We start from the raw sequence: 25,155 nt of genomic DNA on the forward strand, positions 1-25,155 counted from the left end.
CAGAGCTGTGAGAAAATACCAAAAGAGCTAAACTATCTTTGAGGGTGTTATTCCTTGTATTAGCTGACATGGTTTAGTCAGGCTCATAGTCTTTCTCTACGGGCGAAACATTTTTTTTTTATTAATAAATACATCTCTTGCTCAGCCTATTACCTAACCTTACCAGTGTAACTAGTCAGTCACAATCTTATCAGCCATAACGTACTTTGAGAGGATATTGCCGGCAGGTCGCGTGGGAGACAAGGGAGTTCAGGAAGAATGACCGACGCTCAGCTCTGGTACCAATGACGACACATGGAGACAGTAGGATTGTGGGATTAGTCAGCAATATGTTTACTTCTGACCTTTTAAGCAGGTCGTACCTCTCAAAGCTGCTTGTATCTCACATCCGTAAGGGGGCAAAGACTCCCTTCGTATTCTGGAGACTATAGTTCAGTTTTGATAATTATATTTTAATTCGAAAAGAGAATAAACTAAACGAGCTCTTTATCTCGAAGGATTGCTGTGCAAAAGTTAAATTGGATTTGAGGAGTAATACTACCCCTCAAATTTAAGGTAGTCTTGGGTATGCTTTTAAAAACGAACTGAAATTGAGTTTACGAATTTTTCTCATACGAAAGTAAAGAGATTAAAACTCGAAAAGAACAGAAATTTTTTCGTATAAAATTTCCTCACCCCCCTCTTTTCTCACCCCCCCTCTTTACTCCTAAATTTGACTTTTTTTTCTATTCTGTAAAAACGACTGCTTAAACAAAAGGGCCGCTGAGTTGAAATAAGGAGGATTTTTAAACAACTAGAAATTTTAAACACAAAGAGCAGAGAATTGGGGTGGGGGCAGCGTCTCTCGAATACAGATTAATATTTTTATTTTAAGTTTTAGTGCCACTCTTTACATTCGTTTGAAATTCTTTTCATTTAAGTTGTTTAAAAAGGCTATAGATATTGTGATTCAAATAAGTCATTTCCTGGTATGAATGATCACTTGACTGGTCTTTATGATCACCCTTGGGGAAAAAATGGAAAAGAAGGAGATATAAAACAATACTTTTTTTTGGTTCCTTCATAAAAAATCGAAGAAAGCTTGCCCTTCCCCTTTAATTCGTGAATTTTGAAATTCTAAAAATGTTCTTTCCGTAAATACAAACTATTTTCCCCTTGAATCTAAATGCTAATTACTATTCTAAAATTGTTTTTACTGAAAATATTTTTCACTAGGCAATTTCTTCAAAATTTTTTTTTCAAATCTAGGCTGCTATGGGCCATAGTTCGCTATTTACTGTGTTTTAGCTACTGCTGCAACAATGATATGCTGTAAAATAGGTTCGCATGTTCAATTGAACTTCAAGACTTCATTGACTTGTACAAGTAAACCTATTATTAAAGACGTACGGTTCCGACACTACGAATAATAGTGTAATCCGAGTGTTCAGATTACAAAGCACCTTTAAACGTCAATATTGCGCATCTCCCATACATAGAGAAAGCTTAAGAAAGAAGTATTGAAAGCCTCAGTCATTACTGAGGCTTGTGACTGAATGCAAACTGATTTTGGTTCCCCATGGAACATAATGAATATTTGCCGTGAAAAATAGAATAGCCTAGAAACGGATGGTATGTATGACTAACTAAACATCCTAATTAAATTTGACGCCACAAATGCTATGTTTTAGTCTAATATGGAATATTTTAATTATTCAATATTCAAATATTGAATTATTAAAAATTAAATTATTGAATTATTTGAATAATTCAATAGCAATGAATTATTGTGGAATTAGCCGTATTTTTTCCAGTAAAAAATCTATAATAATTTTTTTTACATAGTTTTCATTGTTGTACATGATCAGTTGAAAGTATTTTATTGTTAAGATTTGCTTTTCTATTCTGGAAAAATGGACTGCTTTTCCTGTAGTTGCATTTTTATGGTTGTTTTTCTATTGTTGCAAAATTGAATATACAGGTTTTGAGACGTTTCAAATATTCATTTGAACACCATGGAAAAATTTTAGTGAGAACAGAATGTATATCCACATAAACATTGGCGATGGTGGAAATGTCTGCACAATTTATTTCAAGCAAGGAGGGGAGGCGGGTTATCAACAGGGTTTTTACCCCAAAAATGTCATATTTTTCACATTTGCAACATTTTTTACTTTTTGTCGGTTTATTTTTAGAGCCTGGCCTGCCTAAGTCGTCTCAATTTTGTTCCATTAAGCTAGGTACCTGAGCTTTCTCTCTTTTTTTTAAATTAAATAAATTCCACCTCCTCTCCTCTCCGTCGCAACAATAATTCACAAAAAAAACTATTTAAACAATTGCTGAAAACTAAATGCCAGATACACTTTAATTTACTTAAAAATAGCAGCCGAAGAGTGGTCTTCGCATTATTGTACTACTACTTGAACTTTCGAGGCATATTTTCAGTAATTGCGTTAAGAATATAGCGATAATTTGAAAACAATTAAATACTTAGTGAATTAATACTGCATTCACAGTTATCGATTGGCTATTTTGTATTCTAGCAAGTTGTCAATAAAGCGTAAGTGACATTTGAGCTTTGGGAAAAGAATGGGAAAGAGGGAGTAGCAAAGCCCCGTTGTCTCGGGTAATTAATCTTAATATTAAGTTTTAAATTTCTGTACAAGCCAACTCCCCCTAAGCTTAGGTTGAAATGTCACTTTCTTTTTTTTTTTCAAAAACAGTTCGTGGTAAGGAACTGTAAGTAAGGAGCGACCCGGCTCAATAGTAACCGAAATTCTAAAAACGGAATTTTGATAGCAGTAGATACATCAGAAGAATCAGATTTTTATGGTGATTTCAAATATATAAGTTTCATCAAGTTTCGTCGCACCCATCAAAAGTTACGAGTTTGAACAGATTTGTCTTATTTTTAAAAAAAAGGAGGAAACACCCCCTAGAAGTGATAGAATCTTATTGAAAATCAAACCATTAGATTCAGTGTAACAGAAAACCCTATTGTAGATGTCTCAAACTCCTATCTGCAAAAATGTGGATTTTGTATTTTTTTGCCAGAAGAAAGATCCCGGATGCGTGTTTTTTTCTTTTTTCTCCCAGGGGTGATCATATTGATCCAGCATTCCTAGAAAATCGTGAGAGGGCTTATTAAAACGGAAATTAAAAGTTATAGTCCCCTTTTTAAGTGACCAAAAAATTGGAGAGCAACTTGCCCCCTACCACGCTCATTTTTTTCCCGAAGTCACCCAATCAAAATTTTGAGATAACCATTTTGTTCAGCATAGTCGAAAATCTAATAAATATGTCTTTGAGGATGACTTAATCCCTCACAGTTCCTGGGGGAAGGGCTGCAAGGTATGAACTTTGCCCATTGTTTACATATACGAGTTATACGAGTTATAGCCTACATATACGAGTATTAGTTATTGGGCAGTATACAGACGTTGGAGGTTTTTTTTCTGGTGGGGGGGGGGGTTCGAGGAGGGGATTACGTCGGATGATCTTTCCATGGAGGATGTTTCCTTGGGGGAAGGGACATTTCTATGAAGGGGGTGCCGGATTTCCCAGCATTATTTAAAAACGATCAGAAAAAAAACAAGTTCTTTCAACTGAAAGTAAGGAGCAACATTAAAATTTAAAACTAACAGAAATTATTACTTATATGAGGGGGTTCGCTCCCTAGTCAATACCTAGCTCTTTACGCTAAAGTTTTTTTTTGTACTTTCAAAAGAGCTATCTGTTCTAATTAAACGGCCTTTGTGATTCAGGGGTTTGTGATTCGAACAAAATTCGAACTTTAGCGTAAAGAGTCATGTATTGACTAGGGGGAAAGCCCCCTAATATACTTAATAATTTCTGTTCATTTTAATTTTTTATGTTGCTCCTCACTTTCAGTTGAAAAAACTTGTTTTTTTATTTAATTTTAACATCAAAAGACAACGTTTTTTCATTGAAACTTAATGGCCCATATTGAAAAATAAAATGAACAGAAACATATTCCTTAGTTAATTGAAACTTATAGCCTTAAATCTAATCAAACTCAAACTTAAAAGAAGTCAAACTCAAAACCATCGGAACTACCTCAAATGAAGAAACAACCCTAAGGCGAACAAAAAATGTCAATGAATAAAGCAGTCAAACTGAAATTGAGCAGAAATTATAATGAATTAACAAAATTAAGGTTTCCAAAACAAATATAATCAGTTCTAACTCTGTGGCTGTGACCCTCCTCCAATCTCCCAAGGGCCATTGGGTGAGTCCGATTTATCAAGGCTCCGCTACAAAAAAAAAAACAAAAAAAACATGCGAGTTGAATACTGTAGAAGCTTTCATTAAGATGGTGATAACCTGTAAACTTGGCTCATTAACAATTTGTTTTTTGTTTTCGAAAATTAATTTTCAAAAAAATTTCTACAAAAGAAGTTTTTGAAAAAAATAAAGATCTATAGTAAATCAAAGATAAGCAAAAGCTAAGTCAAATAATTTCAAGTGTAAGACTAAGATAAATTACCATCAATAAATAAATGAAACCAAAACAAACAGAAATAGCAAGAAAAGAAAAAGTCAAATTCAGAACGAACAAATCTAAGAGGAGTAATGGCTGATATATCCCGTCTCTTCCAAAGATGATATATCCCGTAATGGAGTAATGGCTGATATATCCTGTCTCTTCCAAAGACAACACCATAGTTAGCACTAGTTGATACTTAAAATAATCTTTCAAACTTCGTGATTTTATTTCTCATAACATAAAAAAGAAAAAAATTACCATCATAATCAATATTACTGAAAAAACAAATGAATTTGGATTGGCAGTTTAGTGTATTTATAGTAATATTCATTCCTAAAAGCCTAATTTATTTTAGGCTAAGTGAATGGGCTAAAAGCCCATTCATTAAAATGTATTTTATTTCTAGTAAAGTGAAAATTTTGTTCTAGTCTTCCTTTGAGAGGAAGACCAGAAGACTTACTTTGTAACTTACTTTAAGATCTAATCCTTTCAAATGCAAGAAAAAAATTACTTAATCAAAAATTTCAGTTTAAGCAGACTTGTTGGTTTTCAGTAGAGTGCAAATTACACTCTAGCTTTCTAGGCTAGGCATGACTATATATTAGGTTTTGTTAACTATTTCTTAACAATTTCTAACCTATTCTAACTATTTTAACTATTTTAACTATCTTACTTAACTATTTCTAAAGAGATGCTTGCCGATTTACTTCTAATTTGTTTCAGGCCGTTCTGAATCTCCCTATGACACTCTGGATCCTATTATTCACCTCAATCCGTAAGTTTGTTTGTTTGAGAGTGCCCTCTTTATAATTTTGAAACAGATTTCACAATCTTTTATTTATATACTCTATCATTTCTGGTCCCGTTCTGTTTAAAATTATTTATCGAGCTCATTTGGAATGATTTATTGTAGGCTACGTCAAAAAAAGGAAAAGAAAAAACCCACATAACTTGAAACAGAAGCTGAAAACTTCTTGTTTGCGCTTCATTTGTTTATACTTTAGAGGGTCATTATTGTTAAAAGTAAACTTCTTATTTAGCAATGTACACACTGGTGTGCATAACTTTGGGTAATCTAACCAGGAATATAAAAAAATAGTTTTGATCTGGTTTTCCTTGTTTTTTTGTCTCATTTTTATTTAAAAAATATTATTGTTCGTAGGTTAACATTACCTTTCACAAATTAGCCAATACTTTCTACTATATATATTTATATTAAACTTTTTTTGAAAGAACCAAGAAGTAACGATAAAGACATTTCAGATTAAAGTTAAATAAAGACATTGTGTTAATAACTGATGTTTCTAAAATGTTCTCTCGGTTATACCGACAAAGTAAATAAAAGGTTCAGTTTTTACTGTTTTCCATGTCGCTTTTAACGTTGCGACCCAAAAAGTGCTATGAAGATTTTCTGTATTTTGTTGTACTATACGTTGTACAAGGCAACTTTAAGAACCCGAAAACTAACTTTTTTCCTTTTGTAAGTCAAAAAACTAGTTTTTTTTTCTTTTACACTCCTAATCATAAATTAATGTAAATTCTGTTTCTCGACGATGCCTGAAATCAGATACTTCATAATCAGGGTGGTGAACGTGTTTCACAAATCTCATTTGCGTAACACACAAGCATCCCCGTTTTGGACCAATGCGCTGACACAGATTCAATGTGTATGTGAATGCATGGTGGGTATTAGGAAATGCATCAGAAGTGCCAAATTCGAACCAGAAGGACAGTAAAATTTCATTTAACTTAACCGATTTTCATTGGCTTTCAGTAAAGCTTCGACAAACGGATTAAAATACCACTTACCCTTTAAAATAACTTTACGTCAGTCATAAAGACCTGTGATTGGTTGAAAATGATGTCATGTGACGTGACACTTCTGTCCATTGATGAACGCTTGAATCAGGTCAAAGCCAGATTCATGATCTTTATGCTTCGAATTTAGCAGTTTTTGGCACTTCTAATGCCCACCACAGATGCGCATACGCATTGACAGTACGCAAGCAGAGTGGTCCAAAATGGTAATACTTGTGTGTTCCATTTTAAAATGACCGTGACACTTGTGGATCAAGTCCGCCACTCTGACAATTTAGTTAGATGAAAGTGTCCTTGAACTAGAAAGATATACTTAAATTTTTTTTATTGAATATAAAGCCTTAGGAATTTTTCTATTATTGTTAAAAAGAAGAGATTAATTCATTTGTTTAGAGAGAAAGCAAACAGAAAAAGATTCTGCAATTAGCTGTAGAATGATTGGCTCCCACGGAGCTTTTCAGAACAGCTGGTCACACATTAAATAAAAAAAAAAAATACAAGTGAACAAAAACCCACAAAATATGCAAAGAATGCATAAGTGACTTGGAATAGGCGAAAAGAAATAAATTAAAAGCGAAAAACAAAGAGTAAGTAAAATGAGAAATATAATGGGATAAAAAGACTTGTTTTACTTGGTGTAACTGCTTAGGGAACAAACAAACTCTCTAGAAGTAAGAAAATTATAGCTGGACATCATTCTAAAATAAATAAGATTTATAAAAAAATAAAATAAAGTACTGACAATTATGACTGCTATTGAAGCTAAGCTTTGATTGATTTAATTAACTGGCTGGATTACACAATCACAAATAAAATTTGCTGACGCGCAACGTAGATTATGTCTCCACTCTACATATATGGTACAAAGTTTTAAATGTAAGTCGCATAAACTCTACTACTACTACTACTACTAACACTACTACTAAGAACTCATTGTAGCACAAAGCCACCTAAAACAAACGCATGTGCACAGGCTCCTCCTCCCCTCCAATCCATTCAACCCCCCTCTACACACCCTCCCAAGAAGCAAAATTGTCCTTAAATATTTCCTTACGACATCCTCCCACCCCATTTGGGGACGACATGATTTTTATTTCACCCTCTATATGGTTGGTCTGCAAGGAGGATCTTTGGCAATGCGTCATGTAGAACATGTCCTAGCCATTTCAACCTTTCTCTCATTATATCCCAGAAAGCGGGATTGAACCACTTTTATCGTACAGCTTACTGTTTGATATACGGTCAGTTAGACGGGTATCTAAAAAAATCTGTAGGCAACATCCCTGGAAAACATCTAGTAAATCCTCCTTCGTCTTTCGAAGTGCCTACGCTTCAGAGCCATACTTGGTTGCTGTTATTGCTGTAGCTCCCAATATTCTAATCTTGGTTCGCAGAATTATCTTGCTACTAATCCAAACTTTTTTCACCTTTGAAAAGAACACCCTTGGCTTTGACCATTCTACCTGGCTTTACTACTCCCACCGTCTTTACTAACAATAGTACTTAGGTAAGTGAAGCTCTCCTCTTGATAGATCTTTTCGTTACCAAACGTCACATCTTGGCCTTCACTTATTCCAAGTCTTACCGACTTAATAAATATTAATTTGCAAACCATTCTTGCACCTTGGACTCTCAAACCCCCCCAAAAAACATTCATTTTGCTAACATTCCCATCTGTGATGCTCAAATCATTAGCATAGTCTAAGTCTAGAAGAGATCTACTTCCCCATTCGATCCCTTGATCTACAATAGCCACTGATATGCTCCTTAGAACAAAGTCCATCAAAAAGGTCTACACAAATTGGGATAGAACGCAACGGTGTTTACCTCCTGATTCAATCAGCTACTACCCTCATTTCCAGCCTTAACAACGGAAACTTCATTCTGTGCATACCACTAATCACTGTAAATTTTATCTGGTATAGCCTAAAAGAATAGGACCTTCACTAAAGCTCTTTGTTTATATAATAATTTACAAATATATAGTAGTAATAAGGGTTTTTAGTTAATCAAACAAATAAATAAATCCACCACCGGAAGCAAACTTGTTTAGGCTATACACCCTTCAAAAAAAAACCCTGATATATACATCGCTATCAACAACGTAAAACAATAAATAAATAAAAAAGAAAAGAGAGAAAAAAAAAAGCACAGCACAACCTCCTCCAACTTGGTGCAACTTCTAAAATAAAAAAAAAAAAACTATAAGTACTTATCACCGTTCTCTAACTACCACCCTCAAAAAACCACAATAAAAAATAACCAAAATACAACTGAGAGACCACTCAAGAAAAAATCGCTAAGAAATACTATACTCACCAAAACACAGAGATTTTAACCTACTCCTAAAACTAGCAATATTTTCTTTAACTAATAATTCATTGGTAAACCATTATAAAACCCTGGTCCCACATGACGCATAGAAAAGAATGATCTTCGAGTTGAAGCCTGAGGTCGTCTTATGAGGAAGGCTGAGGTAGGCAGAATATGTCATTCAACATATCTCCTTCTCACCGATCCGCCTTTTTTTTTATCACCACAAAGCACTCTAATAGCTGAGTTCTGCATCGCACGAAGCAGAAGTTAATATGTTGGGAAAGTACTTGACCAAACAACATTACAATACAAAAGGTACGGGTGAACAGTAGAAAAATACAAAGACCTTATTACATCACAGGGGAAAAAATTCTTCAGCATTCTCATAATCCCAACATTTCTTGCAATCTTACTACTTAACAACTCTATATGGGGTTAATAACTTAAACATTAATCTATCGGGACAACAAGGTACTTGACAGTCTTTAGTCGCTGGATTGAAGTATCCACAAGTCTAAGCTAATTAATTCATGGATACACAAGCATTGCTTCAGGGAATCGATGATGTATATTTTTTTTTTTTTTTTTAAATAAACCCATTGTTACTGATAGTAATTGGGTTTTCTTCCGTAAACTAGAAACTGTGATTTATTGTCATTTAACCTCAGTTTGTTAGCTCTAGTCCATTTCCCAATTTGGTTCATACCCATAATAAGCTTCCCCATGAGCTGCAGTTCCGTCTTAGCTGCCACTGTAAAATGCGCATAATCCGCAAATAGCACAATAATTAATTTTATGGTATCGCTAACGGGAAAATTCAGTTCAAACGACAAACCCTCCAGAGATCTGTACAAGTCATTAATGAAGATTAAAAACAGTGTAGGTCCGAGCACAGATCCTTGTGGCACACCATATTCAACTTTCTTTGTACCCAATATAATAAATTACATTATATTATTATATTATATAATAATTAAATTCAAATTTTTGCTTAATATGTTTTGATTTGGGACGATCAATGTACATTCCAAGTACATCCACAGTCCAAATATTTAATTTCTTACCAACAGTCTCCCATATATATATATATATATATATATATATTAACACAAATTTAAATAGTACCCCTTTTGCGATTCCAGAAACTAAATTACGATTGTAGATATTGTGATGGGAAAGAAAAGTAAAGCCTACCCTATTTTTCTCCCTTTGTATCTATCTACTAAACAAAGAAGAAGAAAAAAGAAACCTAATTACAAATGTTTCTCGGGTGCTTGTTCTGTTTTATTTGGATAGCTCCGAGCCAACTTCTGCCGTTTAACATCTTATAACTAAGAAGTAATTGCCACTTTTTCAAGTGCTTAATGTTTCTTCGTCGCCACTTCGTCAAAGTTATTTCCTGCTTTGCTAAACGGATATTCTTTTTATAGCTTTCATCGAATGTCAGGAAATAGAACCTCCTACTTTCGTATTTGAACCACCATCTAATGTCTACACTTTTCCTGGCATCGAAGTTACAGTTGATTGTTTAGCAACAGGAAGTCCTACACCAACTATTGAATGGACACTTGAATTGGGGAAACAATCTGCCGAGGCTTATGTTCTGAGGTTTGTATGATGTTAGTAGAATTCAATAAACTATTCGGATGACTAATTTTATTCCTGCTTATGCACCTCTACACATCGAACAGGGAATAAAACGAAAAGTTTCTCCGCTGAGTCTTGTTCTACCCACCCTCTACTCCACCCCTCTACCTTTTTTCTACCTCACCCCGATTCGATTAAATTTTTTGCTACGTAAACTTTGTTAGGATGGTTGACTTGCTACCAATGCTTCCACTGTCCCCGCAATTTTAGGGGATCCCCCCAACCCCAAAAATTGAACTCTTCGGAATTTCCCGATAAATTAACAGTCGTAAATGCACAGACATTAAGAAGAAATACGGATTGTGAATTTCTGTTACCGTCAATTTTTGGGGACATTTGGGAAAGCCCAATTTTCTTTAGGAGAAACTCAAGGAACTACTACTAACACTCCACTGCAGCACCAAGCCACCTGAGGCCCACAAAGCTACGCAAGCTCCTTCTCCATGCCAATCTATTCAAAGCCTCTCTCTTTACACACCCCCAAAAAGTTCCATTTTCCTTTAAATCTTTCCTTACGACAGTTGAGGACAACCTGATTTTTGTTTGCCCTTAGATAGTTGGCCGACAAAAAAGATTTCTGGCAATCTAGCATCATTCATCTGCAGAACGTGTCTAGCCATACCTTTCTCTAATCATAGCCCTAGAAAGTGGGACTGAGCCACATTTTTCGAAAAGCTTACTATTTGAGACGGTCTTTACTATTAGTACTGCGTGTGTAAGAGAAGCTGTCCACTTAATCAATCTAATCATTATCCACCATCATTTCTTCACTTTCACTTATTCTCAGTCTTAGTAACTTAGTCTATTTAGCATAAATATTCAAGCCAATTTTGCACCATGAACTATCAAAACCTCCAATAATTCGTTCATGTTAACTAATATTTTCATCTAGAATGCTCAAACCTTCAGCATAGTCAAAGTCTAGGGGAGTTTTACTTCCCCATTTGATTCCGAGTTCTTCTAGAGCCTTTGCTGCGCTTTTTAGGACAATGTTTATCAAATTGGTCCATATAAATGTGGAAAGAAGTCAACCCTGCTTAACTCTTGATTTAATATATAACCAGAAGCTATTCTGATTTCCTACCTTAACCGCAGCAATGTTTTTCTTGTACATAGTACTAATAACTTTAATGCATTTATATGGTATACCACGCAAGAATAGGACCTTCGCTAAAGCTCTCCTATGGGCTGAATTAAACACTTACTCATAATATATAAAACTGCGGACTAAAGGGTCTGATGGCTCAGGGTCACTTGCCATTTATTCATCTAAGAGTGAAAATTTGGTTGACGCATCCTCTCCCCTTCCTAATCCCACACTGTTCTTCTAATAAAACTTTATCTACAGCCCTCTTAGAGCAAAAAGTGTCATTATATACTAAGTAATTTCCTTCATACAGAATAATTACCTCTATAATTACCACACTCAATCTTATCTTCTTTCTTAAAGGCGGGTTTAAATAATTTTTTTCTGAAATCGCTAGGTACTTCCCATTAAATTTTTTTTTTTATTCATAATCTTCAGTAATTTATCTCTTAACTTGATAAGGGTGATATTAAAAAACCAAACAAAAAAAAACAAAGTCATTTACCATACTATTGCCACCTGGGGCCTTGTTTCTAATCATTTTCGTACTGTCACTAATTCTTCATCACAAAATAAATTTTCCTTCACTTCCATAGTGTCAAAAAAATTTATATCTTTTTATATCTTTTCCTATAACTTTATCACGGTTTAGAATGTTCTCGAAGTTTTCTGTCCATCTCTTCCATAGTGTTCTTCACATAGTGTTCATAGTGTTGTTCCATAGTTCTTCACTTCCATAGTGTCAAAAAGTTTTTATATCTTTTTATATCTTTTCCTATAACTTTATCACTGTTTAGATTGCTGTCAAAATTTTCTTTCCATCTCGCTTTAACTGTTTCCTTATTACTATTTGTGGCCCCGTTCCTATTGTTAACTGGGACAAGTCCCGATTGGCTGTTCCCTCTCAATTTTAACATGCTAGTACAATATTTTTTCTCTAATGCCGTGTGGCTGCATCCTCCAGATCTTCAGCAATTTCTTCCGTGGTATCTACTTCACACCTCCTTAATTCATATTTTAATGCTTTCACTAATTTCCTTACTTTCCTCTTCTATTCGTATGATCTATCATTCAAATTTTCTTATAAAAACCCCTCCTCCTCTCTAACAAACATAAGGAATTTTTACTAATATTCTTAGCTTCGTTTCTAAATTTCCACCCAAAGCCACTATCAGCGACTTAGACTATTTTCTTAAAATTATTCCATCCCGCTTCTACAGTGTCAAATTTTAGACTCTCTAGTTTAGTATTCAATTATTCCTGGAATTTTTTCCCTTCCGAAATTTGAGCTTTAAATTAACCCTAGACACTACTAGATGGCGATCTAGGAAGTTCTGGGAAATTTGGATATAATAGAAGTAATACTTGCCATAGAACTTTTCCAGAACCCTGTGTTTGGCAAATTCATCGTTTTTCTGTTTGTCTAGATTTCTGAAACCCGAAAAATATTTGGGGAACATATACGAGATTCCATAACTGACATAGCGACAAGATCAACATTCTATTCGATTACTTTTGTATGTTCTTTCCAGATGTACTAATTTATTGACTTGCAAATGCACCCCCTCATCAACTGGTGGTCCCATATTTAGCCCTAATAATATATTTCTTCGTTACATCAATGCGGTCGTACCTTCTAGGTCCTATATTAAACCATTTAACCAGAGTTGCCGGATGTTGCCGCAATTACGCTGTTTGGACACTTTTCTTAGGTGGTTGCATTGGACACATTTAATTTTTCACGTCAGTAGATGTTTTTTGGGATGGGGGATTGTTCATTTAGATGACTTTCACTAGAAAAGTGGTGCTTTTGGCACATTTCCCTTTCATGGTGGCGCAATTCTAAACCAAACATCTGGTAACACTGCGGCAAACTCCTTAGTTTGGAATCTGCCTCCGTGTCAGAGAGAGTGCGTAATTTGGCAAAATATTATTAGAAATAATTTTTAAAAGTGTAACCTATAATATAAAAAAAAACATGGTAATCTGGTTAGTAGAAACTTCTTGAATATTATGAACTAAAATTTCCACTGTGTTTTCCTTTAGTTTTCAGAAATTTCTTAGGCTATATAAAGGACCATCAGGGGGGGGGGGTGCATTTACGAATGAATTCATAATTATATTTAGAAAGATCACAGATAAAGGAATTAGTGTTTTAACCTTGTCAGCTATGGAGTCTCGTATATATTAACCAAATATTTTCCCTTTTTTCAGTTGTTTTTGGCCATAAATTACTTGGAGAACATGGCCAATTATTTATTTTTATGCCAAAGAGTTTTCTTCCTGAATCCATTTTCTCTTTACTCATATAAATTCTTCCTCTCTGAAAACTGAATCGCAAATAAATGGTAAAAAATCAATAAACAAAGCACAAACAAGAAAAAAACAATTACAATGAACGATCTGAAATATGATCAAAGCTGGAAATAGACTTATACAATGCTCCTTCATTCTAATGTAAAACGTTTTAGTGTGAAAGTATGTCCAACTCTATAGAAAAAAAGAGGAAGGAAAAGGCAGAGAAAAAAAGGAAGAGAGAGTGTGCGAATGAGGGGAGGCTCCATAGGTTAAACAATTACAATGAACAATTACAATTAGCAATGCCTTTGAAAACTGCGTCGAATTTAACTAGTATTTTTTGAGTGACTAAGTTTTCCATAGGAAGGTGCACCACAACGGAAGTGCCACTTTCGGCTTGTCTGGCCTTTCAATGACCAAAGCAAGATGCACTGCCAGGAATGGCTTTGGTGTTGTACACTCAAGAGTTGTCAGAATTAAAACAGGTATGCATCAAAATATTTTTAAAAGAAAACATTCGATGGTTTATGTAGTCCACGACCTCAAAGATATTTGTAATCTATCATTAGAACTCTCATGCCGTATTTAGGATTTAGAATTAATTTCTACATAAATTATTAAACTTGCTTTGTTGACTATAATAGTCCAATAAGAGAGTCATACTTACTCCCGCCATTTACCTTTGCAGCCATTTAAACATTTGCCTCTCAATTACTTGAACTATCTGTCTTAGCTTTTGCTTTCTACACTTAGTCAAGTCTTGATGCCTACTGCAAAATACTTGATTTTCAATTCAAATAGTGCCACAAACGAAATAGTGCCAACAACTGAAGCCCTTGAGATGGTTGTCAACACAGCAAAAATGAAAGTCATGCGCGTATCTGAAGACTCTGCATTCAACGAAATAGTGCCAGCAACCGAAGCCCTTGGGATGGTTGTCAACACAGCGAAAATGAAAGTCATGCGGGTATCTGAAGACTGTACATTCAACGAAATAGTGCCAACAACCGAAGCCATTGGGATGGTTGTCAACACATCAAAATCAAAAATGAAACACTCAACGAAATAGTGCCAGCAACTGAAGCCCTTGGGATGGTTGTCAACACAGTAAAAATTAAAGTCATACGGGTATCTGAAGATTCTGCACTCAACGGAATAGTGCCAGCAACCGAAGCCCTTGGGATGGTTGTCAACACAGCAAAAAAGAAAGTCATGCGGGTATCTGAAGATTCTACACTCAACGAAATAGAGACAACAAACGAAGCCCTTGTGATGATTGTCAACACAGCAAGAATGAAAAACTCAACGAAATAGTGCCAGCAACTGAAGCCCATGGAATGGTTGTCAACACAGTAAATAATAAAAGTCATGCGGGTATCTGAAGACTCTGCACTCAACGGATTAGTGCCAGCAGCTGAAGCCCTTGGGATGGTTGTCAACACAGTAAAAATGAAAGTCATGCGGGTATCTGAAGACTCTGCACTCAACGGATTAGTGCCAACAAACGAAGCCCTTGTGATGATTGTCAACACAGCAAGAATGAAACACTCAACGAAATAGTTCCAGCAACTGAAGCCCATGGAATGGTTGTCAACACAGTAAATAATAAAAGTCATGCGGGTATCTGAAGACTCTGCACTCAACGGATTAGTGCCAGCAGCCGAAGCCCTTGGGATAGTTGTCAACACAGCAAAAAAGAAAGTCATGCGGGTATCTGAAGATTCTACACTCAACGAAATAGCGCCAACAATCGAAGCCCTTGTGATGGTTGTCAACACAGCAAGAATGAAAAACTCAACGAAATAGTGCCAGCAACTGAAGCCCTTGGGATGGTTGTCAACACAGTAAATAATAAAAGTCATGCGGGTATCTGAAGACTCTGCACTCAACGGACTAGTGCCAGCAACCGAAGCCCTTGGGATAGTTTTCAACACAGCAAAAAGGAAAGTTATGCGGGTATCTGAAGACTCTACACTCAACGAAATAGTGCCAGCAACCAAAGCCCTTGGGATGGTTGTCAACACAGCAAGAATGAAACACTCAACGAAATAGTGCTAGCAACCGAAGCCCTTGGGATGGTTGTCAACACAGCAAAAATGAAAGTCATGCGGGTATCTGAAGACTCTGCACTCAGAGCCATACAGCTAACCATAAAAGGAGAGCAAGTTGAAAAAGCAGAATCTTTTGTCTACCTCGGCAGTCTTTTAAGATTTAACAACGATTGCTTAAAATCGATTGGGTGTAGACTGGGCCTTGCAAACAGTAGCTCCAAGAGCCTACTATCAATTTGTAAAAGTAAATTACTATGAAACTCACTGCAGGCCTTACTTTAACTCTCTCATAATCCCCATTGCTATGTATGCAAGTGAAACCTGGTCAATTAAAACCACAGTTTATAGAATTAGCAGTATGATCATTCCCTATCTCACCCATTATAAAAACCCGGACCAAGGTGAGAGTGCTCCAGAGAACGTTTTTGCAGATATAAACATAAGCGGCATTACATCTTTTCACGGGTAGACAAGTCAGATTTCTCTTGGACGCGAAACAAGTGGAAACCCGCTATTACGAATAATGCACTTTGAAACCATTTCTCATTGATTGACGGAAACAGATTAACCCGCTAATGCAGAAATAAGTGGGAGTAGCTTTTAGTTCGCACCGAGAATAAAGACCAGAAATAATCTGCGATAAACTTACTGGATAATTCTATAAACTGTGGTTAAAACTGACGACGAACGTTGAATCTCCGCATTTGAAACAAAATGTCTCCGTTGCGTAAAAGGGATCACCTACGTTGACCGAGCTCTGCTGGAATGTCACCATTCCAAACCTTTCGTTAGTTTCTTCGTTACCTTAGAAACAAATTTGGGCTATATATTTGCAAATTAGAGGGGAGGGGGTAAAGTATAGTGGGTCTGTATCCGAAATCTGGTTAGGTACAATTATTCGGCATATTATGAAGTAAGAAATGTTTTCTGAATTTAAACTGTCCAAATATTTTACCCCCCCCCCTTATGCGCAAATATACAGATCTAACCTTACACTAGAGCTTGGTGATAATTCGAATTAACAATTATTAGTTATTCCTCAACAAATATCGATAGATATTGATTGATATGAGGATGTATTTCTATTATTAATTGGTAGTAAGAATTCAAGCAAAAATGTTATCGCCCAAGTGAACTAATTATTGCCAAATTCTTGACGAAGTCAACTAAATCTGTTTATTAGTATAAAATGCTTGACAGATAAAACTTCAAAAACTTATTAAATCCGTACTAAACTAATTTTAAGAGCATATTGCAAGTACGTAAGAAAATGGGGGGGGGGATAGACTCACCATAAAAATTTAAAATTAGAGCTCACTAAAATGCATCGAACCCTAGCGCAATGGTCTGCATTGTCAGAAAAAAATGAAATAAATAGAGACAACAATAGGTTGAGACAATATTCATAGCTGAGGATTGTATTTAAGCGTATTTAACACTGTATTTAACACTGTATGTTGGGTTTTCAAAGGAGCGTATCTGCAATGTCTAAGGAATGGCTAAGGGTATTAAGTTCAAACCTCCACGGAATGTTTAGGGTATCTTGAACTAAATCAAAAGACACTGTGTGCATCCAGGAAGACAAAATGGCGTAGCTGCAGCCAGGGGCGTCATTGTTTAGGCGGGGGGGACGAGAGGGGAAGTTGCCCCCTATAGCTTAGAGAAAAAATTATTATATAGCCCGTGCCTCTTGACTATCCAGATATAGACACCTCTAGCCCCCCCCCCCAATAAAAATGTTAGAGCTTTCCCCCTGGCTGCACCTCTTGGACGGCTAAGGGTATTAAGTTGAAACTTTAGTGTCTCAATAAAAGACAATATTTCGGGATATCTGCATTATTCCCAGAAGGATATTTGGTCATTAAAATGGGAGGTTGAAAGTTCTAGTCTCATTTATAAGGGTCAAAAAGAATTGGATGGCAACCAGGCTCCCTGCTGTGCCTTTCTTCCCTACCAGCCCTCCATAACAAAAATACATCCATTCAAAATTTTGAGATTGAATTTCCCTTCAAATAATTCAAAAGACTCGACAAATATTTCCCAGGAATGACATGACCCCCACAGCCCAAGGGATAAATTTTTGGGTCTGTCTCAGTGGAAACTTTGAAGGAACATTGGACGGAGGGAGTCAAATAGATTTAAATTTTGAGTTCAGGGGATTAAGGGGAGCATATCAAGGACAATACAATTTTGAATAGAAATTTGTTTCTATAAACTCTTAGTGCGAAATATGTTATTTCTAATGCTGACCTGCTTTAAAATTTCAGGTCACGAAGAAACCTTAATTCAAATTTTAGAACCAAAGAAACCTCTATGAGCAAGCAAATCTGGTTGCATTGATGTTAACGTCCTGTTTTCGTTTAAAAAAAACTGAACTTTTTTCTTACAAATGCGGTCGAAAAACATTTATTTAAAAACAAGCTAAAACAAAATTTAATACAGTACAATTCTTATTAAAAGATGGCCTGTCAATGTGGGTTTATATTCAACGTTGTAATAGGCTACGCCTCTAGGGGGTCAGGATAGCTTCAGCCCTATAGAAGACCAAAAACTACGCAGATTTTCAATCCGTTTGAATAATATTCCCCCTTCTCATCTATCAAAACTCTACGAGCATAGCAAAACCGTTTTAATAATTTGTTTAAATTTTTTTTTCCCGAAGTGTAGCAAGCCAAGATATTTATTCTTAAGCAGATAATTAAAAAAAAAAACGCTTTCAAAATATTTCTTCTATTAATGAGTAAAAGACAGTTTAAAAAATGAACGGATATTAATTAAAAAAAAGAAGTTTTTCTAAGAAGTGTGAGGAACTCGAAGACGAGCAAATAGAAAGTTCAAATGAGCCGAAATTATTATCATTCAATAAATGAGACGCAAAAAGAACAGAAATTACAGTGAATAGTCAAGTCAAACTTAATCGAAATTACCACAACCAGGTGAATGGCCAACGCCTCCAGAACGGCATATGCGCTTTACCCAAAACAAAATACATTTTAAATATTTTTCTCTTATTTAGGTCACAAATCCAAAACTGCCGAGAATTCCAGAAAATATAATTACTTATTAAACGATAAGACTACTTTCATGAATACTTTTTAGTAATGTTAGCTATAATGGTGATTTTCTTTCTTTATTTTGTTGTTGTTGTTGCTAATGTTTCGTCAAATAAGAACCATTGCGCTCAATGCGCAAATCTTTTTTTTATTAGAATGCAAATGACATTGAAGCCGCTTAAAAGTTTCCAGAAAGAGGGACGGGGACAGGTAGCACCACTCTTAGTTGTAACCCTTGATTAGTTGGAAGCCTTGAGATGTACTTTTTTTTTTGCTGCTGATGTTATGAAAATCACAAGTTGCTCAAAACAAAAAAATTTTGCTAATATAGTGCAAGTAACACTTTGGCCTTTAAAAGAAATAGAGCGCGCTATCCCTACTCACATTTATGTTTATCTCTGTTAGTTCTAAGTTTGACTTTATTATTCATTTTAAATTCGGTTACTTTGGGTCTCATTTATTCATTGATAGTTTTAAGTTCAAATTACTATATAGATTTATTTCCGCTCGTATTGGTTTATGATAATTTTTTACATTCTCTGAAAAACTGTTTGTTTTTGTAAAAAGTTTTTTTTAGTTAATTACAACAACAAAAAAATTGAAGCCGAGACTTCCTGGTATTAGTATCATTATATTTTAAACATTAAACCTGACTTCATTACTTCTTTCCAATAGTCTTGGTCAAAGTGTTCTTTTTTTCTTGGGTTTTTGAAATATAAAAATAACACTATCCAAATACATATCCCTTTTCAATAAAATGCAGGTGACACTCAAGACATGCCTACCTTACTTTTGTTAATAAAACAAAGGTTTGGCGATATGTATTTCGTATTGACGAAAGACAAGTCAAGGTAAAACAAAACAAATTGAAAATGATAGCAATGATGATTGGGTTTTGAATTTTGACATGGATAAGGTCATCAATGCCTACCATACTTTTGAAAATCAAAAACCTGGATTAGATAATTCGTTGGAAGCAAAAGAAGTTTTTGTCCATCTGAACAATCAAAAGAAACAAAGGTTCGGAAATAGGTCTTTCATAATGACAAACGACAAGCTAAGGCAAAAGTTAAAGGTCAATTAAAAAAAAAAAAATTATTTTACAAAGGCGCTTCTTTTAATTTAAGGTCTATTTGGACGTGATGACTTTAAGAAAAGGCTCAAATTGTCTGCGTTTAGAAGACAAGCGGCAACCGGCATTTGGCACTCAGCAGGCTTCTATATATATATGGATTCTCATTGCCGCTATATATATATATATATATATATATATATATATATATATATATATATATATATATATATATATATATATATATATATATATATATATATATATATATATGTATATATATATATATATATATATATATATATATATATATATATATATATATATATATATATATATATATATATATATATATATATATATATATATATATATATATATATATATATATATATATATATATATATATATATATATATATATATATATATATATATATATATATATATATATATATATATATATATATATATATATATATATATATATATATATATATATATATATATATATATATATATATATATATATATATATATATATATATGACAGAGAGAGAGAGAGAGAGAGAGAGAGAGTGGGTAGGACTAGTTTTTAAAGCTTGGTTATCCATATGATATTAGTTTTTGGTTGTGTAGTTATTGATGTTATAGCGAATAAATACATACTGATCAAAAAATGACACGCTAGCGTCGAGAAGGTACAGTATGGACTTTGTCCAATCTTCTAAAGCATTATTTGTTATCTTTATGTGGTTTCATTTATTCTTTGATAGTAAGTTATATTTATTTTAAATTTGAATCATTATATGTCTGTTATTACGTGTCTAATGCTTCTTCATTTATGCGTTTATCATTCGTCAAATAATAAGTAAAAAACTTCTTAAGCTAAGCTTAGGTCCCTATCCACTTCTTTGTAACAACACCTATGGTTAAAAAGGAAGCATAATATTGTTATATTGTTCTTTGTAAACCTTAGAACAATAAGTAAGTCCCCTTAAGTCTCCTACGTATTCCTTATCTTTAGTTTTATACTTTTTTGAATAGATATGATATATGTGGGGAATATCTTAAAAATCTATATTCATTTCCTTTTGTTGCTGGAAGAACACTTGAAATCCTCTTCTTTTGTTTCTCTACATGACCGACATGCGATAGACTGGTGATAAGGTTTCCTGCTTTTTTTTTCTTGTTTTTTTTTTTTTTTTTTTTTTTCTTTTTACAATTACATTTTTTTAAATCTATTACCGCAACTTATCGTAAAAATGAAAGTGGATTGAAAAACTTTAATACCGATATAGAGCTATGAATTGGGAGATCATTTAAGAAAGATGCAAGAGCGTTTCAAGTAACCTATTGCCTTATGTTTTTATGTAAGTAATCACTTATTTTAATATCAATTACTAAAAAAAAAATAACATAAACACATCCCCTCAAAATGCCAAAGCATAATATGGAACTTTTTTCAGTCTTTCTTAACGTTCGCAGAACAACGGTGAATGGAGAAATAGCAGTCAACATTTTAGCCTGAGATCAAACAGTTTGTGGTAACGAACTTTAAGTAAGGACCGATGCGGCTCAATAGTAACCGAAACTCTAAAAAGCTAAATTTTAGTATCAATAGGATCGGCTTGTTATGTTGATTCCGAATATATAAAATTCACTAAGTTTAGTGTTACGTATGAAAAGCAACGAGCTTGAGAAAATTTGCCTGATACATCCCCAAAAAGTCAAGGAATCTTAATGAAAATCAAATCATTTAGATTCAGCGTATCCGAAAAAACTGATGTAGAAGTTTCAAGCTTCCATCTGCAAAAATGTGGAATTTGTATTTTTTGCCAAAAGTACTAGAATATCGAGAAAGGGCTCATTCGACCGGAAATTAAAAGTTCTAATGCCCTTTTTAAGTGATGTAAAAGATTGGAAAGCAACTGGCCCCCTCCCACCCATCATTTTTCCTAAAAGTCATCTGATCAAAATTCTGAGACATTCATTTTGTTCAGTATAGTTGAAAAGACAAGTAAATATGTCTTTGAGGATAACCCCACAGCTCTTGTGAAAAAATTTGTAAGTCAGGAAATTTGCACATTGTTTACGTATAGTATTTTTTATTGGGAAGTATATGGACATTTTCCGGGAAGGGAGGGGGGAGATCTTCTTCTTGGGATATTTTCGAGGGGGAAAATTTTCCGTAGGGAGGGAAGAGCTCGGGGGGTAAACTTTCCAAGAGAATTTTGACACTAGGGGATTTTGCCAAGATTCCTATACTCAATTCTTTTTATTTGTCTTACTTAATCTTTGCCGAATCAATTTTACACGTGGAGATATTAAGGGGAATTGTCCGGGGAAAATATTTATCAGGTTAAAATTGTCTAGAATAACTTTCCGTAGGCGGAGGGATTTTCCACGGGAGACATTTTCTATGGGGAAGTTTTACACAGGATAAATTCTCCAGAGGATTTTTTTTTGCGGGAGTAAATTTCTAATGGGGGCGGTGGGTATTTGCAAGAAGTATTTTCCACGGAAGATGATTTCTGGCATGATTTTAAAAACAATCAGAAATTATAGTCTTTTTTAAATAAAAGTGGGCCAAGAAATACTTTCAGCCGGAATCGTCCGCAAGAAATTTTCCAGAGGTAATTTTTTTAGCTAGAATAAAATTTTCTGAATGGAATTTTCCTGGTGAGGGGACAACCCCCTCATTTGCATAATAAATAACTTTGGTTTTGTAGAGTGAAATTTTCACACTGGGAGGGTAGTTTTTGGAGGTGAACTTACCAGAGGAAATTTTACACCTGGGAAAACTTTGCCAAATTAATATGCAAATTCAGTTTTAATTTTTCATATGCGGTGAGCCAAATTCGGACCTGCATTAGTTGAAAAACGTTGAGAAATTGAATAAACAAAGTTTTGTTTAACTGAAAGTAAGGAGCGACATTAAAACTTAAAAAGAACAGAAATTATTTCGTATATGGAAGGGGCTGCCTTTCCTCAACGCCCCGCTCTTTGTGCTAAAGTTTTTTATTACTTTAAAAAGTAGAGTTGTGAAAAAGAGGCAATCTTTAGTATAAAGAGTGGGGAATGAGGAGGTGACAGCCCCTTTCATGTAAGGAATAATTTCTGTTCGTTTTAATTTTAATGTCGCTCCTTACTTTCAGTTAAAAAACTTGTTTTTAAAATTTAATTTCACTACAAATAGAAGTGTTTATAACTCTAAAAAGTTAAGAAAAAACTGTTTTGCATTTTGAGTCAAATTATGTGTTTGAAAACTTTAACTCTTTATTGCTAGAGCTGAGGCTTATTAAAAATTAAATATAAGTTGACATGATATACAGTTGAAGGGGGCTGTATAAAAACTAACTAGTAGCTAGACTGTTGTATTTTTTTCAAACAGTTCGTGGTAACGTTTTGTAAGTAAGGAGCGACCCGGCTCAATAGTAAATAAACTAAAAAAAACAATTTCAAATATATAAGTTTCATCAAGTTTAGTATTACCCATCAAAAGTTACAAGCCTGAAAATATTTGCCCTATTTTTGAAAAAGGAGGAAACACCCCTTAAAATTGATGGAATCTTAATGAAAATTATTCCATCAGATTCAGCGTATCAGAAAATCCTACTGTAGAAGTTTTAAGCTCCTATCTGCAAAAATGTCGAATTTTGTAATTTTCGCCAGAAGAAACATCACGGATGCGTGTTTATTTATTTTTTTTCCAGGGGTGATCGTATCGATCCAGTGATCCTAGAATATTGCGAGAGGACTCATTCGAACGGAAATTAATAGTTCTAGTGTTCTTTTTAAGTGACCAAAAAAGGAGGGCAACTAGGCCCCCTCCCAGGCTCTGGTTTTCTCAAAGTCACCCGATCAAAATTTTGAGATATCCGTTCGGTTCAGCATAGTCGAAAATCTAATAATTGTGTCTTTGAAGATGCTGTACGGGGGATCTCTGCCCATTGTTTCTCTGATCTCTGCCCATTTTTTACATATAGTATTGATAATTGGAAAGTATACAGAGGTTTCTAGGAAGGATTTTTCTAGTGCGGGGACGGGGGGTTGGGTGGAGGGGATTACGCGGGAGGACCTTTCCATGGAGGATATTTTCATGAAGGAAGGGACATTTTTATGAAGTGGCGCCGGATTTCCAAGCATTATTTAATAAACGATCAGAAATTAGATACAAAAAAGTTTTTCCAACTGAAAGTAAGGAGCAACATTAAAACTTAAAACGAACAGAAATTACTACAATTATGAGGAGGTTTGCCCCCTAGTCAGTACCTCACTCTTTACGCTAAAGTTTTTTTTAGTACTTCAAAAGAACTACCTATTATAACTAAACGGCCTTTGTGATTCAAGGGTCATTCTTAAAGAATTGGAACAAAATTCGAACTTTAGCGTAAAGAGCAGGGTATTGACTATAGGGCAAACCCCCTCATATACGTAATAATTTCTGTTCGTTTTAAGTTTTAATGTTGCTCCTTACTTTCAGTTGAAAACAACTTTTTTTTATATTTAATTTTAACCATGGCCCAATGCGTTATCTTATAATTAGTAACGTGCAAAACTTATTTAAGTTCTACCAAACGGATGAGTGGTTTTTTTAGATAATATTTTCTTTTAATTTCAAATAATAATACAAGAAAAAAAGTAATCAAAAACATAACTATTATGTTTGCTTAAGACTGTAGTAAATGAAGTAATATTGGTAAAACCCCAACCAGCACCTAGCGACGTTAGCATCACAACGCATGGAAAATAAAACTTTATGAAAGAGTACAAATGAGTAGGGAACTCCTTTCGACTCCGAGATATACATAATTCAGTTATCAAAAGAATATATCTCCACTAACGGGTCAGTGGCCTCCTTTTCTAGGTAGAGGCATTTGTTGTTTCCAGGCGTAATGACTCGGGACGAAGTTTGCAAATGCGCATTGAATTCGAACGGGGCAATGTATTGATCCACTCGAGGGGAAGTAGATTTCAGAGAAATTGATTACATAATCTGCGGAGAATTATTGATGCGCTAACGGGAACAGGATCACGTGTCTCTTTCTAAGCCAATCGGGAAAGTTACGTAAGGTTCCCCATTACATTACAATTTGCCCTTGAGATTTTGTATATAACGGACATGCGTTGTGGTTAAACTATCATAAAGTTTTAAGACATCATGGATAAAGCATTGATTATTGATGAGTTGGAAACTTTGGCTACATTGATTTAAAATGTGAGTTTTGTTTAGTAAATTTTCTTAGTTTATTTCAAAATAAAATCATTTTACGTAGACCCACTCCAGTAGATTCAAATTCAGGGTATACACCTTCCCCACAATAC

General features: G+C 34.5%; 1 protein-coding gene across 1 annotated transcript in view; it reads left to right on the forward strand.

Moving 5' to 3' along the window:
* Window positions 1-1,542: 1,542 nt before the first annotated feature.
* Window positions 1,543-25,155, forward strand: part of LOC148956330 (cell adhesion molecule Dscam2-like) — a gene marked incomplete at its 3' end in the record, with an annotated part of 359,181 nt that continues 335,568 nt past the window's right edge. Inside the window, exons 1-4 of the mRNA XM_089090400.1 lie at window positions 1,543-1,611; window positions 5,210-5,261; window positions 10,051-10,228; window positions 14,016-14,137. Of these exons, the coding sequence (XP_088946526.1) occupies window positions 1,609-1,611; window positions 5,210-5,261; window positions 10,051-10,228; window positions 14,016-14,137 (355 nt within the window). The remainder of the gene's footprint in view (window positions 1,612-5,209; window positions 5,262-10,050; window positions 10,229-14,015; window positions 14,138-25,155) is intronic.

The sequence above is a fragment of the Artemia sp. Qi Xiang Cuo genome, chromosome 1, assembly GCF_049724085.1.
Source record: "Artemia sp. Qi Xiang Cuo chromosome 1, ASM4972408v1, whole genome shotgun sequence".
In the NCBI taxonomy this organism is placed as follows: Eukaryota; Metazoa; Arthropoda; class Branchiopoda; order Anostraca; family Artemiidae; genus Artemia; species Artemia sp. Qi Xiang Cuo.